At 45.4% G+C, this 15,419-nt stretch overlaps 1 protein-coding gene across 1 annotated transcript in view; it reads left to right on the forward strand.

The window, feature by feature from the left end:
- pinx1 (PIN2 (TERF1) interacting telomerase inhibitor 1) overlaps positions 1-15,419 on the forward strand; it is an 88,001-nt gene that overhangs the window by 23,424 nt on the left and 49,158 nt on the right. Inside the window, exon 6 of the mRNA XM_084149680.1 lies at positions 6,813-6,901. Within this exon, the coding sequence (XP_084005806.1) occupies positions 6,813-6,901 (89 nt within the window). The remainder of the gene's footprint in view (positions 1-6,812; positions 6,902-15,419) is intronic.

Consider the following 15,419-nt stretch of genomic DNA (forward strand, 5'->3'; position numbering starts at 1 on the left):
ACTTCCATTTTAGGCTGCAACTCAAATGGCACCCTATTCCCTATACAGGGGACTACCTTTAACCAGAACCAATAGGGAATAGGGTGCCGTTTGGGACGTAGCTTAATCTTGGTCATGATGCCCCAAGCTGAACTTCCATTTATACAGTAATTAGGCTACTTGATGATTTAGCATGAAAAGCCTATCCTCTCTCTCTCTAATGTAATACCTCAGCCTTATAGAACACCTCTCCTCTCTCTAATGTAATACCTCAGCCTTATAGAACACCTCTCCTCTCTCTCTAATGTAATACAGCCTTATAGAACACCTCTCCTCTCTCTCTAATGTAATACCTCAGCCTTATAGAACACCTCTCCTCTCTCTCTAATGTAATACAGCCTTATAGAACACCTCTCCTCTCTCTCTAATGTAATACCTCAGCCTTATAGAACACCTCTCCTCTCTCTAATGTAATACCTCAGCCGTATAGAACACCTCTCCTCTCTCTCTCTAATGTAATACCTCAGCCTTATAGAACACCTCTCCTCTCCTCTCTCTAATGTAATACCTCAGCCGTATAGAACACCTCTCCTCTCTCTCTCTAATGTAATACCTCAGCCTTATAGAACACCTCTCCTCTCCTCTCTCTAATGTAATACCTCAGCCTTATAGAACACCTCTCCCCTCTCTCTAATGTAATACCTCAGCCTTATAGAACACCTCTCCTCTCCTCTCTCTAATGTAATACCTCAGCCTTATAGAACACCTCTCCTCTCTCTCTAATGTAATACCTCAGCCTTATAGAACACCTCTCCTCTCCTCTCTCTAATGTAATACCTCAGCCTTATAGAACACATCTCCTCTCTCTAATGTAATACCTCAGCCTTATAGAACACCTCTCCTCTCTCTGTAATACCTCAGCCGTATAGAACACCTCTCCTCTCTCTAATGTAATACCTCAGCCTTATAGAACACCTCTCCTCTCTCTCTAATGTAATACCTCAGCCGTATAGAACACCTCTCCTCTCTCTCTAATGTAATACCTCAGCCTTATAGAACACCTCTCCTCTCTCTCTAATGTAATACCTCAGCCTTATAGAACACCTCTCCTCTCTCTCTAATGTAATACCTCAGCCTTATAGAACACCTCTCCTCTCTCTCTCTAATGTAATACCTCAGCCTTATAGAACACCTCTCCTCTCTCTAATGTAATACCTCAGCCTTATAGAACACCTCTCCTCTCTCTCTAATGTAATACCTCAGCCTTATAGAACACCTCTCCTCTCTCTAATGTAATACCTCAGCCTTATAGAACACCTCTCCTCTCTCTAATGTAATACCTCAGCCTTATAGAACACCTCTCCTCTCTCTCTCTAATGTAATACCTCAGCCTTATAGAACACCTCTCCTCTCTCTCTAATGTAATACCTCAGCCTTATAGAACACCTCTCCTCTCTCTCTCTAATGTAATACCTCAGCCTTATAGAACACCTCTCCTCTCTCTCTAATGTAATACCTCAGCCTTATAGAACACCTCTCCTCTCTCTCTAATGTAATACCTCAGCCTTATAGAACACCTCTCCTCTCTCTCTAATGTAATACCTCAGCCTTATAGAACACCTCTCCTCTCTCTCTAATGTAATACCTCAGCCTTATAGAACACCTCTCCTCTCTCTAATGTAATACCTCAGCCTTATAGAACACCTCTCCTCTCTCTAATGTAATACCTCAGCCTTATAGAACACCTCTCCTCTCTCTCTAATGTAATACCTCAGCCTTATAGAACACCTCTCCTCTCTCTCTAATGTAATACCTCAGCCTTATAGAACACCTCTCCTCTCTCTCTAATGTAATACCTCAGCCTTATAGAACACCTCTCCTCTCTCTCTAATGTAATACCTCAGCCTTATAGAACACCTCTCCTCTCTCTCTAATGTAATACCTCAGCCTTATAGAACACCTCTCCTCTCTCTCTAATGTAATACCTCAGCCTTATAGAACACCTCTCCTCTCTCTCTAATGTAATACCTCAGCCTTATAGAACACCTCTCCTCTCTCTCTAATGTAATACCTCAGCCTTATAGAACACCTCTCCTCTCTCTCTCTAATGTAATACCTCAGCCTTATAGAACACCTCTCCTCTCTCTCTAATGTAATACCTCAGCCTTATAGAACACCTCTCCTCTCTCTCTAATGTAATACCTCAGCCTTATAGAACACCTCTCCTCTCTCTCTAATGTAATACCTCAGCCTTATAGAACACCTCTCCTCTCTCTAATGTAATACCTCAGCCTTATATAACACCTCTCCTCTCTCTCTAATGTAATACCTCAGCCTTATAGAACACCTCTCCTCTCTCTCTAATGTAATACCTCAGCCTTATAGAACACCTCTCCTCTCTCTAATGTAATACCTCAGCCTTATAGAACACCTCTCCTCTCTCTCTAATGTAATACCTCAGCCGTATAGAACACCTCTCCTCTCTCTAATGTAATACCTCAGCCTTATAGAACACCTCTCCTCTCTCTCTCTAATGTAATACCTCAGCCTTATAGAACACCTCTCTCTAATGTAATACCTCAGCCTTATAGAACACCTCTCCTCTCTCTAATGTAATACCTCAGCCTTATAGAACACCTCTCCTCTCTCTAATGTAATACCTCAGCCTTATAGAACACCTCTCCTCTCTCTCTAATGTAATACCTCAGCCTTATAGAACACCTCTCCTCTCTCTCTAATGTAATACCTCAGCCTTATAGAACACCTCTCCTCTCTCTCTAATGTAATACCTCAGCCTTATAGAACACCTCTCCTCTCTCTAATGTAATACCTCAGCCTTATAGAACACCTCTCCTCTCTCTAATGTAATACCTCAGCCTTATAGAACACCTCTCCTCTCTCTCTAATGTAATACCTCAGCCGTATAGAACATCTCTCCTCTCTCTAATGTAATACCTCAGCCTTATAGAACACCTCTCCTCTCTCTCTCTAATGTAATACCTCAGCCTTATAGAACACCTCTCTCTAATGTAATACCTCAGCCTTATAGAACACCTCTCCTCTCTCTAATGTAATACCTCAGCCTTATAGAACACCTCTCCTCTCTCTAATGTAATACCTCAGCCTTATAGAACACCTCTCCTCTCTCTCTAATGTAATACCTCAGCCTTACAGAACACCTCTCCTCTCTCTAATGTAATACCTCAGCCTTATAGAACACCTCTCCTCTCTCTCTAATGTAATACCTCAGCCTTATAAAACACCTCTCCTCTCTCTCTAATGTAATACCTCAGCCTTATAGAACACCTCTCCTCTCTCTCTAATGTAATACCTCAGCCTTATAGAACACCTCTCCTCTCTCTCTAATGTAATACCTCAGCCTTATAGAACCTCTCCTCTCTCTCTAATGTAATACAGCCGTATAGAACACCTCTCCTCTCTCTAATGTAATACCTCAGCCTTATAGAACACCTCTCCTCTCTCTCTAATGTAATACCTCAGCCTTATAGAACACCTCTCCTCTCTCTCTAATGTAATACCTCAGCCTTATAGAACACCTCTCCTCTCTCTCTAATGTAATACCTCAGCCTTATAGAACACCTCTCCTCTCTCTCTAATGTAATACCTCAGCCTTATAGAACACCTCTCCTCTCTCTCTCTAATGTAATACCTCAGCCTTATAGAACACCTCTCCTCTCTCTAATGTAATACCTCAGCCTTATAGAACACCTCTCCTCTCTCTCTAATGTAATACCTCAGCCTTATAGAACACCTCTCCTCTCTCTAATGTAATACCTCAGCCTTATAGAACACCTCTCCTCTCTCTAATGTAATACCTCAGCCTTATAGAACACCTCTCCTCTCTCTCTCTAATGTAATACCTCAGCCTTATAGAACACCTCTCCTCTCTCTCTAATGTAATACCTCAGCCTTATAGAACACCTCTCCTCTCTCTCTCTAATGTAATACCTCAGCCTTATAGAACACCTCTCCTCTCTCTCTAATGTAATACCTCAGCCTTATAGAACACCTCTCCTCTCTCTCTAATGTAATACCTCAGCCTTATAGAACACCTCTCCTCTCTCTCTAATGTAATACCTCAGCCTTATAGAACACCTCTCCTCTCTCTCTAATGTAATACCTCAGCCTTATAGAACACCTCTCCTCTCTCTAATGTAATACCTCAGCCTTATAGAACACCTCTCCTCTCTCTCTAATGTAATACCTCAGCCTTATAGAACACCTCTCCTCTCTCTAATGTAATACCTCAGCCTTATAGAACACCTCTCCTCTCTCTCTAATGTAATACCTCAGCCTTATAGAACACCTCTCCTCTCTCTCTAATGTAATACCTCAGCCTTATAGAACACCTCTCCTCTCTCTCTAATGTAATACCTCAGCCTTATAGAACACCTCTCCTCTCTCTCTAATGTAATACCTCAGCCTTATAGAACACCTCTCCTCTCCTCTCTCTAATGTAATACCTCAGCCTTATAGAACACCTCTCCTCTCTCTCTCTAATGTAATACCTCAGCCTTATAGAACACCTCTCCTCTCTCTCTAATGTAATACCTCAGCCTTATAGAACACCTCTCCTCTCTCTCTAATGTAATACCTCAGCCTTATAGAACACCTCTCCTCTCTCTCTAATGTAATACCTCAGCCTTATAGAACACCTCTCCTCTCTCTAATGTAATACCTCAGCCTTATAGAACACCTCTCCTCTCTCTCTAATGTAATACCTCAGCCTTATAGAACACCTCTCCTCTCTCTCTCTAATGTAATACCTCAGCCTTATAGAACACCTCTCCTCTCTCTCTAATGTAATACCTCAGCCTTATAGAACACCTCTCCTCTCTCTAATGTAATACCTCAGCCTTATAGAACACCTCTCCTCTCTCTCTAATGTAATACCTCAGCCTTATAGAACACCTCTCCTCTCTCTCTCTAATGTAATACCTCAGCCTTATAGAACACCTCTCCTCTCTCTCTAATGTAATACCTCAGCCTTATAGAACACCTCTCCTCTCTCTCTAATGTAATACCTCAGCCTTATAGAACACCTCTCCTCTCTCCTTAATGTAATACCTCAGCCTTATAGAACACCTCTCCTCTCTCTCTAATGTAATACCTCAGCCTTATAGAACACCTCTCCTCTCTCTAATGTAATACCTCAGCCTTATAGAACACCTCTCCTCTCTCTCTAATGTAATACCTCAGCCTTATAGAACACCTCTCCTCTCTCTCTAATGTAATACCTCAGCCTTATAGAACACCTCTCCTCTCTCTAATGTAATACCTCAGCCTTATAGAACACCTCTCCTCTCTCTCTAATGTAATACCTCAGCCGTATAGAACACCTCTCCTCTCTCTAATGTAATACCTCAGCCTTATAGAACACCTCTCCTCTCTCTCTCTAATGTAATACCTCAGCCTTATAGAACACCTCTCTCTAATGTAATACCTCAGCCTTATAGAACACCTCTCCTCTCTCTAATGTAATACCTCAGCCTTATAGAACACCTCTCCTCTCTCTAATGTAATACCTCAGCCTTATAGAACACCTCTCCTCTCTCTCTAATGTAATACCTCAGCCTTATAGAACACCTCTCCTCTCTCTCTAATGTAATACCTCAGCCTTATAGAACACCTCTCCTCTCTCTCTAATGTAATACCTCAGCCTTATAGAACCTCTCCTCTCTCTCTAATGTAATACAGCCGTATAGAACACCTCTCCTCTCTCTAATGTAATACCTCAGCCTTATAGAACACCTCTCCTCTCTCTCTAATGTAATACCTCAGCCTTATAGAACACCTCTCCTCTCTCTCTAATGTAATACCTCAGCCTTATAGAACACCTCTCCTCTCTCTCTAATGTAATACCTCAGCCTTATAGAACACCTCTCCTCTCTCTAATGTAATACCTCAGCCGTATAGAACACCTCTCCTCTCTCTCTAATGTAATACCTCAGCCTTATAGAACACCTCTCCTCTCTCTCTAATGTAATACCTCAGCCTTATAGAACACCTCTCCTCTCTCTAATGTAATACCTCAGCCTTATAGAACACCTCTCCTCTCTCTAATGTAATACCTCAGCCTTATAGAACACATCTCCTCTCTCTAATGTAATACCTCAGCCTTATAGAACACCTCTCCTCTCTCTAATGTAATACCTCAGCCTTATAGAACACCTCTCCTCTCTCTCTAATGTAATACCTCAGCCTTATAGAACACCTCTCCTCTCTCTCTAATGTAATACAGCCGTATAGAGAAGGGGTTCCCAAAAAATTTCACTCAGATCCCCCCCCTTCCAGCGTTGGGGAACATCCTGCGCCACGTCTATTTCTATGGGCACAAGCGCTGTTCACGACACGAACTGTTCACACACCTCTTGTTGGCGGAGAGACAATGTTGCAGGTTTAAAGCTTATTTCCTGCAATTCTATACATTTTGTCATGTCTAATGTGTATTCGTGTGATATTTGAGTGACTCAAACAATATTACAAAATCAATGGGCAAAAAAATAAATAAATAACGAGCTAAAAAAAAAAGTTAGCTGACATGGGCTAGTTGATCTGGACATTTCTGACAACTTATAAATAGCTTTCTAAGGGATGCAATGACTGACATGGCAAGAGGAACTGATGATGCACTACCCAATTTAGACATTGCACCTTGTGCATTCAACTATTACAACTTTCAAGAGGAAGTTGAAAGTCATGACTGAGTTCCACTCTGCCGACCCCTCGCGCGCCCCACAGTTTGGGAACCACTGTATAGAGCACCTCACCCCTCTCTCTCTCTGTATCTAACCCTAACTTGATACTTCTAGGAAAGGACCTGTCCAGCCGCAGCCAGACAGACCTGGCCTGTATCTTTGGGAAGAGGGGGACGAAGCGTATGTCCGAGGCCCAGGAAGAGGTAAGAGAACTCCTTTTATACCCCACTCACCGTTAGGTGGTCCCAACCAGTCATGTTGTTTATAAAAGCCATCTGCGATACAGATACGTTGTGACTGAAACCCTACCAGCCGTTATCTACACCTAACCGTCCAACTCACTGGCATCACCACCTCCATCTCCTCCTCCATCTCCTCCTCCATCACCACCTCCATCACCACCTCCATCACCACCTCCATCTCCTCCTCCGCCACCTCGTCTCCCCTGCCCCTCTGTCCCGTGCCCCTCCCAGAGCCAAGGGCAGGTCGGTTGTGGTCCGTCCCAGATTACTCCCTATATAGAGTGCACTAATTAGTGGCCCGTTATGGAGAACGTGGACGGAGTCACTGAACCCAGACATTAAAAACAGAATTCAACAAGATTTTATTGAACTGAATAGAACGTTCTTTAATTTGCCCCAATGTGATCATAAGACGAGAACAAAATGCATCAGGGATGTAGTATTTCCCTGCAACTTTCTGGAACGGCACCGGAATGCCCTTGTGTGTGTGTGTGTGTGTGTGTGTGTGTGTGTGTGTGTGTGTGTGTGTACGTATGTCTACACTTTGTAAACGTTAGCGACGATGCTAATGATAACCACCTCCTAGTAGAGATGGAAAGACTTTCCCAAAAACCTCCAACTAAATGTTAACTACAAAGTAGACCACACCTACCTGGCAGAATGATATCATGATTATTTGCATCAATCCAGCGGCCATTTGTTTATCAAACTCTGCAATCACATGATCGCTACGGAAACATCGCTAACCAAACAAGTCTCTGAACAAAATGGGGGAAAAACCGAAACCTGGAAAAACAACACGGAGATAACCAGAATTTTCACCAGAAATAAATAACAGAACAATGAAAAAAATAAAATACAGATTTTATAGGGCCCTAACTAATTTTGACTAGGGCCCATAGTGTGCCATTTGGTACTTAACCTAGGTAGCAGCCGGAGGGTGGCCTTACATTAGCTGTGTCACAGCGTGCAGCTCTCACCGTACCAACAGGACGCTGCTAGCCGCAGGCCAGGAAAGCACCCAAATCCAATTAAAGGATTTGCCCCCTCGTTCCTCTTCTTCACTCCTCTCTTTCTCAGTACTCTCTCTCTCTCTCTCTCTCTCGTTCCATCAGCTTGGTCAGTTTGCCAGTGGGCACCGTTACTAACATTTCTAAGTGAGGTCTAAGGTTTGCAGAAATGGCATGACGCCTGAAGAAGAAAAAAAAAAAATCTAAGCTCAAAAGTTGATGTTTCCTCCCCTCTACTTTGTAGTGCGGTCACTCAGTCAACCTCAGGCCATACAAAGATACCGCGCTTCACATTTCTTGAAAAATTCTGCTAACTTTCACAAAAGTTTTTCAGAAATCCCATTTGGAAGATTCCTGGAATCAGGTGGGAATAAACAGAACGTCTGGGAATCCTCCAATTGAGATTTTGGGAATATTGAGGAAATTACTTTAATTTTGAAACCATTCTCTTTCCTCTGTAATAGATAGATGGATGCAGGCGTTTTTAACTCTGGCTCTAACCTGTAGAGGGCCCTACAGCCAATAGGTTTCTATGGAGGATTAAGATGATTCATTAGGATAACAAAGTGACGTGCAATGCAGACAGCCTCAGAGTTATTTCTGATTTCCATCAGTCCAACCTCTAGTGTTTTATTTGATTTGGCAGCCAATCTAAGTTCAGGAATGCTGCCAAGGTGTGTGGAAGTGTTTTGTTCTTCCTTCAGGCAGCTACGAGGCTGTGTGGCTGCGTGGCTACATGGCTGCGTGGCTACATGGCTTTGTGGCTGCGTGGCTTTGTGGCTGCGTGGCTTTGTGGCTGCATGGCTTTGTGGCTGCGTGGCTTTGTGGCTGCATGGCTTTGTGGCTGCATGGCTTTGTGGCTACATGGCTTTGTGGCTGCGTGGCTTTGTGGCTGCATGGCTTTGTGGCTGTATGGCTTTGTGGCTGCGTGGTAAATCATCAAGGGCCCGGCAGCAGAGCACACAACTCTGCTGTCCACAGAACTGTAGAATTATAAATATTCAGCGATTCGCATTTTTGCCCGATCTTCCTCTGTTATTAGGCCTAGGCTTCTTTGTATACGTTGTAGGTAGGTTCTATACATTGCTAATAATACTCTACACATCGTTTCTTTCATAAGCTTTTAGATGTATATTTTCTTGTACTTTTCTTTGGCTTTTGGCCGTTTGGTTTGTAATGGCAAGGAGGAGGGATGCATACATCACATCTTTTATAACTGTAAGATCGGTTCAAACTACTCATTAGAAAAATCTATCTTACTATTGTTTGTTCTACCTCATTATTACCTTAGGCCTATCATGTTTTTAGGTTATTCAAAAACAACTAAAAACTTTCTGAAAGCCTAGAACTCCGTTACATAAATGAATCGTTTGATCATGCAGTGAGAGGAAGCGGGAGAAAGTCCTATTCAAATCAAATTATCCAAGTACTTAAAGTAATTAAGGTGCGGCAGGTAGCTTAGTGGTTAAGAGCGTAGTGCCAGTAACCGAAAGGTCGCTGGTTCTAATCCCCGAGCCGACTAGGTGAAAAATCTGTCGATGTGCCCTTGAGCAAGGCACTTAACCCTAATTGCTCCTGTAAGTCGCTCTGGATAAGAGCGTCTTCTAAATGACGTAAATGTAAATGTAATTAGACACTGGAGTGTCCACTATAAAACAAATAAAATAGTCTTCGGCTATATGGTCCAGATCATCCGACATTGAGAGAGAAAAAAACTAACATATTTCTTACGGGATATTTTGCGCTGCTTTGGTGAAAATCTTAGCTCTGTCTACATGGTTCTCTTGCATTGTGTAAAATGTTCAAAACATACAGTATTTGTTGAAATAGGTTACGCAGGCTATAGCAAAGGAATAGTCCACTTGGCCCTGCTGTGGGCTTCCCAATCAGCTCTTTACTGCTGTGGGCTTCCCAGTCAGCTCTTTACTGCTGTGGGCTACCCAGTCAGCTCTTTACTGCTGTGGGCTTCCCAATCAGCTCTTTACTGCTGTGGGCTTCCCAGTCAGCTCTTTACTGCTGTGGGCTTCCCAATCAGCTCTTTACTGCTGTGGGCTTCCCAGTCAGCTCTTTACTGCTGTGGGCTTCCCAATCAGCTCTTTACTGCTGTGGGCTTCCCAGTCAGCTCTTTACTGCTGTGGGCTTCCCAGTCAGCTCTTTACTGCTGTGGGCTTCCCAGTCAGCTCTTTACTGCTGTGGGCTTCCCAGTCAGCTCTTTACTGCTGTGGGCTTCCCAATCAGCTCTTTACTGCTGTGGGCTTCCCAGTCAGCTCTTTACTGCTGTGGGCTTCCCAGTCAGCTCTTTACTGCTGTGGGCTTCCCAGTCAGCTCTTTACTGCTGTGGGCTTCCCAATCAGCTCTTTACTGCTGTGGGCTTCCCAGTCAGCTCTTTACTGCTGTGGGCTTCCCAGTCAGCTCTTTACTGCTGTGGGCTTCTCAGTCAGCTCTTTACTGCTGTGGGCTTCCCAGTCAGCTCTTTACTGCTGTGGGCTTCCCAGTCAGCTCTTTACTGCTGTGGGCTTCCCAGTCAGCTCTTTACTGGTGCCAGCTAAGTTGAAATAGGCTATACATAGTCTGTCACATCACGATGTCGTCACCGTCGACAATGGCTGTCAATCATCTTAGATATCCGATACTATGATAATATCGCCCAACCCTAGCCAGTTTTTCCAGTGTAGATACAGCCAGACTCAGCTATCATAATGTGGCCAAGGGAACATGCCTTGTTGCTAATGTTAGACAGTGGAGGTCAGAGCCAGTGTGAGACAGTCACAGGAGAACAGTCTCACGCACACACCACATACACACACACACACACAAGCACACACCACACACACACACACAGAACCTCCCGCCCGGCCGCCCCCTCTACCTGTACCAACTACCCAGAATCCTTTGCTGTTCCTGTGCCCGAGTGCCTCGTACCACCACACGGCCCCCTGGGATAGCATTGTGATTGTGTTCAGTGTTTTAAATCTGCTCAATAGTCTCTACAGGCCAATAGGACAATAACCTGCCGTGACAAAATGATTAGAAAGACAACATGTAGAAACAGCCCCAGACACATGTAGAAACAGCCCCAGACAACATGTAGAAACAGCCCCAGACAACATGTAGAAACAGCCCCAGACAACATGTAGAAACAGCCCCAGACACATGTAGAAACAGCTCCAGACACATGTAGAAACAGCCCCAGACACATGTAGAAACAGCCCCAGACACATGTAGAAACAGCCCCAGACACATGTAGAAACAGCCCCAGGCCCCAGACACATGTAGAAACAGCCCCAGACACATGTAGAAACAGCCCCAGACACATGTAGAAACAGCCCCAGGCCCCAGACACATGTAGAAACAGCCCCAGACACATGTAGAAACAGCCCCAGACACATGTAGAAACAGCCCCAGACACATGTAGAAACAGCCCCAGGCCCCAGACACATGTAGAAACAGCCCCAGACACATGTAGAAACAGCCCCAGACACATGTAGAAACAGCCCCAGACACATGTAGAAACAGCCCCAGACACATGTAGAAACAGCCCCAGACACATGTAGAAACAGCCCCAGACACATGTAGAAACAGCCCCAGACACATGTAGAAACAGCCCCAGACAACATGTAGAAACAGCCCCAGACAACATGTAGAAACAGCCCCAGACAACATGTAGAAACAGCCCCAGACAACATGTAGAAACAGCCCCAGACACATGTAGAAACAGCCCCAGACACATGTAGAAACAGCCCAAAACACATGTAGAAACAGCCCCAGACACATGTAGAAACAGCCCCAGACACATGTAGAAACAGCCCCAGACAACATGTAGAAACAGCCCCAGACACATGTAGAAACAGCCCCAGACACATGTAGAAACAGCCCCAGGCCCCAGACACATGTAGAAACAGCCCCAGACACATGTAGAAACAGCCCCAGACACATGTAGAAACAGCCCCAGACACATGTAGAAACAGCCCCAGACACATGTAGAAACAGCCCCAGACACATGTAGAAACAGCCCCAGACACATGTAGAAACAGCCCCAGACACATGTAGAAACAGCCCCAGACACATGTAGAAACAGCCCCAGACAACATGTAGAAACAGCCCCAGACAACATGTAGAAACAGCCCCAGACAACATGTAGAAACAGCCCCAGACAACATGTAGAAACAGCCCCAGACAACATGTAGAAACAGCCCCAGACAACATGTAGAAACAGCCCCAGACACATGTAGAAACAGCCCCAGACACATGTAGAAACAGCCCCAGACACATGTAGAAACAGCCCCAGACACATGTAGAAACAGCCCCAGACACATGTAGAAACAGCCCCAGACACATGTAGAAACAGCCCCAGACAACATGTAGAAACAGCCCCAGACACATGTAGAAACAGCCCCAGACAAATGTAGAAATAGCCCCAGACACATGTAGAAACAGCCCAGACACATGTAGAAACAGCCCCAGACACATGTAGAAACAGCCCAGACACATGTAGAAACAGCTCCAGACACATGTAGAAACAGCCCCAGACACATGTAGAAACAGCTCCAGACACATGTAGAAACAGCCCCAGACACATGTAGAAACAGCCCCAGACACATGTAGAAACAGCCCCAGACACATGTAGAAACAGCCCCAGACACATGTAGAAACAGCCCCAGACACATGTAGAAACAGCCCCAGACACATGTAGAAACAGCCCCAGACACATGTAGAAACAGCCCCAGACACATGTAGAAACAGCCCCAGACACATGTAGAAACAGCCCCAGACACATGTAGAAACAGCCCCAGACACATGTAGAAACAGCTCCAGGCCCCAGACAACATGTAGAAACAGCTCCAGACACATGTAGAAACAGCTCCAGACAACATGTAGAAACAGCCCCAGACAACATGTAGAAACAGCCCCAGACACATGTAGAAACAGCCCCAGACACATGTAGAAACAGCCCCAGACACATGTAGAAACAGCCCCAGGCCCCAGACAACATGTAGAAACAGCCCCAGACACATGTAGAAACAGCCCCAGACAACATGTAGAAACAGCCCCAGACAACATGTAGAAACAGCCCCAGGCCCCAGACACATGTAGAAACAGCCCCAGACAACATGTAGAAACAGCCCCAGACACATGTAGAAACAGCCCCAGACAACATGTAGAAACAGCCCCAGACACATGTAGAAACAGCCCCAGACACATGTAGAAACAGCCCCAGACACATGTAGAAACATCCCCAGACACATGTAGAAACAGCTCCAGGCCCCAGACAACATGTAGAAACAGCCCCAGACACATGTAGAAACAGCCCCAGACACATGTAGAAACAGCCCCAGACACATGTAGAAACAGCCCCAGACACATGTAGAAACAGCCCCAGACACATGTAGAAACAGCCCCAGACACATGTAGAAACAGCCCCAGACAACATGTAGAAACAGCCCCAGACAACATGTAGAAACAGCCCCAGACACATGTAGAAACAGCCCCAGACAACATGTAGAAACAGCTCCAGACACATGTAGAAACAGCCCCAGACACATGTAGAAACAGCCCCAGACACATGTAGAAACAGCCCCAGACACATGTAGAAACAGCCCCAGACACATGTAGAAACAGCCCCAGACACATGTAGAAACAGCCCCAGACACATGTAGAAACAGCCCCAGACACATGTAGAAACAGCCCCAGACACATGTAGAAACAGCTCCAGGCCCCAGACAACATGTAGAAACAGCTCCAGACACATGTAGAAACAGCTCCAGACAACATGTAGAAACAGCCCCAGACAACATGTAGAAACAGCCCCAGACACATGTAGAAACAGCCCCAGACACATGTAGAAACAGCCCCAGACACATGTAGAAACAGCCCCAGACACATGTAGAAACAGCCCCAGACACATGTAGAAACAGCTCCAGGCCCCAGACAACATGTAGAAACAGCTCCAGACACATGTAGAAACAGCTCCAGACAACATGTAGAAACAGCCCCAGACAACATGTAGAAACAGCCCCAGACAACATGTAGAAACAGCCCCAGACACATGTAGAAACAGCCCCAGACACATGTAGAAACAGCCCCAGGCCCCAGACAACATGTAGAAACAGCCCCAGACACATGTAGAAACAGCCCCAGACAACATGTAGAAACAGCCCCAGACAACATGTAGAAACAGCCCCAGACAACATGTAGAAACAGCCCCAGACACATGTAGAAACAGCCCCAGACAACATGTAGAAACAGCCCCAGACACATGTAGAAACAGCCCCAGACACATGTAGAAACAGCCCAGACACATGTAGAAACAGCTCCAGACAACATGTAGAAACAGCCCCAGACACATGTAGAAACAGCCCCAGACACATGTAGAAACAGCCCCAGACACATGTAGAAACAGCTCCAGCCCCAGACAACATGTAGAAACAGCCCCAGACACATGTAGAAACAGCCCCAGACACATGTAGAAACAGCCCCAGAGACACATGTAGAAACAGCCCCAGACACATGTAGAAACAGCCCCAGACACATGTAGAAACAGCCCCAGACACATGTAGAAACAGCCCCAGACACATGTAGAAACAGCCCCAGACACATGTAGAAACAGCCCCAGACACATGTAGAAACAGCCCCAGACACATGTAGAAACAGCCCCAGACACATGTAGAAACAGCCCCAGACACATGTAGAAACAGCTCCAGGCCCCAGACACATGTAGAAACAGCCCCAGACACATGTAGAAACAGCCCCAGACACATGTAGAAACAGCCCCAGACACATGTAGAAACAGCCCCAGACACATGTAGAACAGCCCCAGACACATGTAGAAACAGCTCCATGCCCCAGACACATGTAGAAACAGCCCCAGACAACATGTAGAAACAGCCCCAGACACATGTAGAAACAGCCCCAGACACATGTAGAAACAGCCCCAGACAACATGTAGAAAAGCCCCAGGCCCCAGACACATGTAGAAACAGCCCCAGACACATGTAGAAACAGCCCCAGACAACATGTAGAAACAGCCCCAGACAACATGTAGAAACAGCCCCAGACACATGTAGAAACAGCCCCAGACAACATGTAGAAACAGCCTCAGGCCCCAGACAACATGTAGAAACAGCCCCAGACACATGTAGAAACAGCCCCAGACAACATGTAGAAACAGCCCCAGACAACATGTAGAAACAGCCCCAGGCCCAGACACATGTAGAAACAGCCCCAGGCCCCAGACAACATGTAGAAACAGCCCCAGACACATGTAGAAACAGCCCCAGACACATGTAGAAACAGCCCCAGACAACATGTAGAAACAGCCCCAGACACATGTAGAAACAGCCCCAGACACATGTAGAAACAGCCCCAGACACATGTAGAAACAGCCCCAGACACATGTAGAAACAGCCCCCAGACATCATGTAGAAACAGCCCCAGACACATGTAGAAACAGCCCCAGACACATGTAGAAC

Source organism: Coregonus lavaretus (genome assembly GCF_964263955.1).
Source record: "Coregonus lavaretus genome assembly, chromosome: 31".
Lineage (NCBI taxonomy): Eukaryota > Metazoa > Chordata > Actinopteri > Salmoniformes > Salmonidae > Coregonus > Coregonus lavaretus.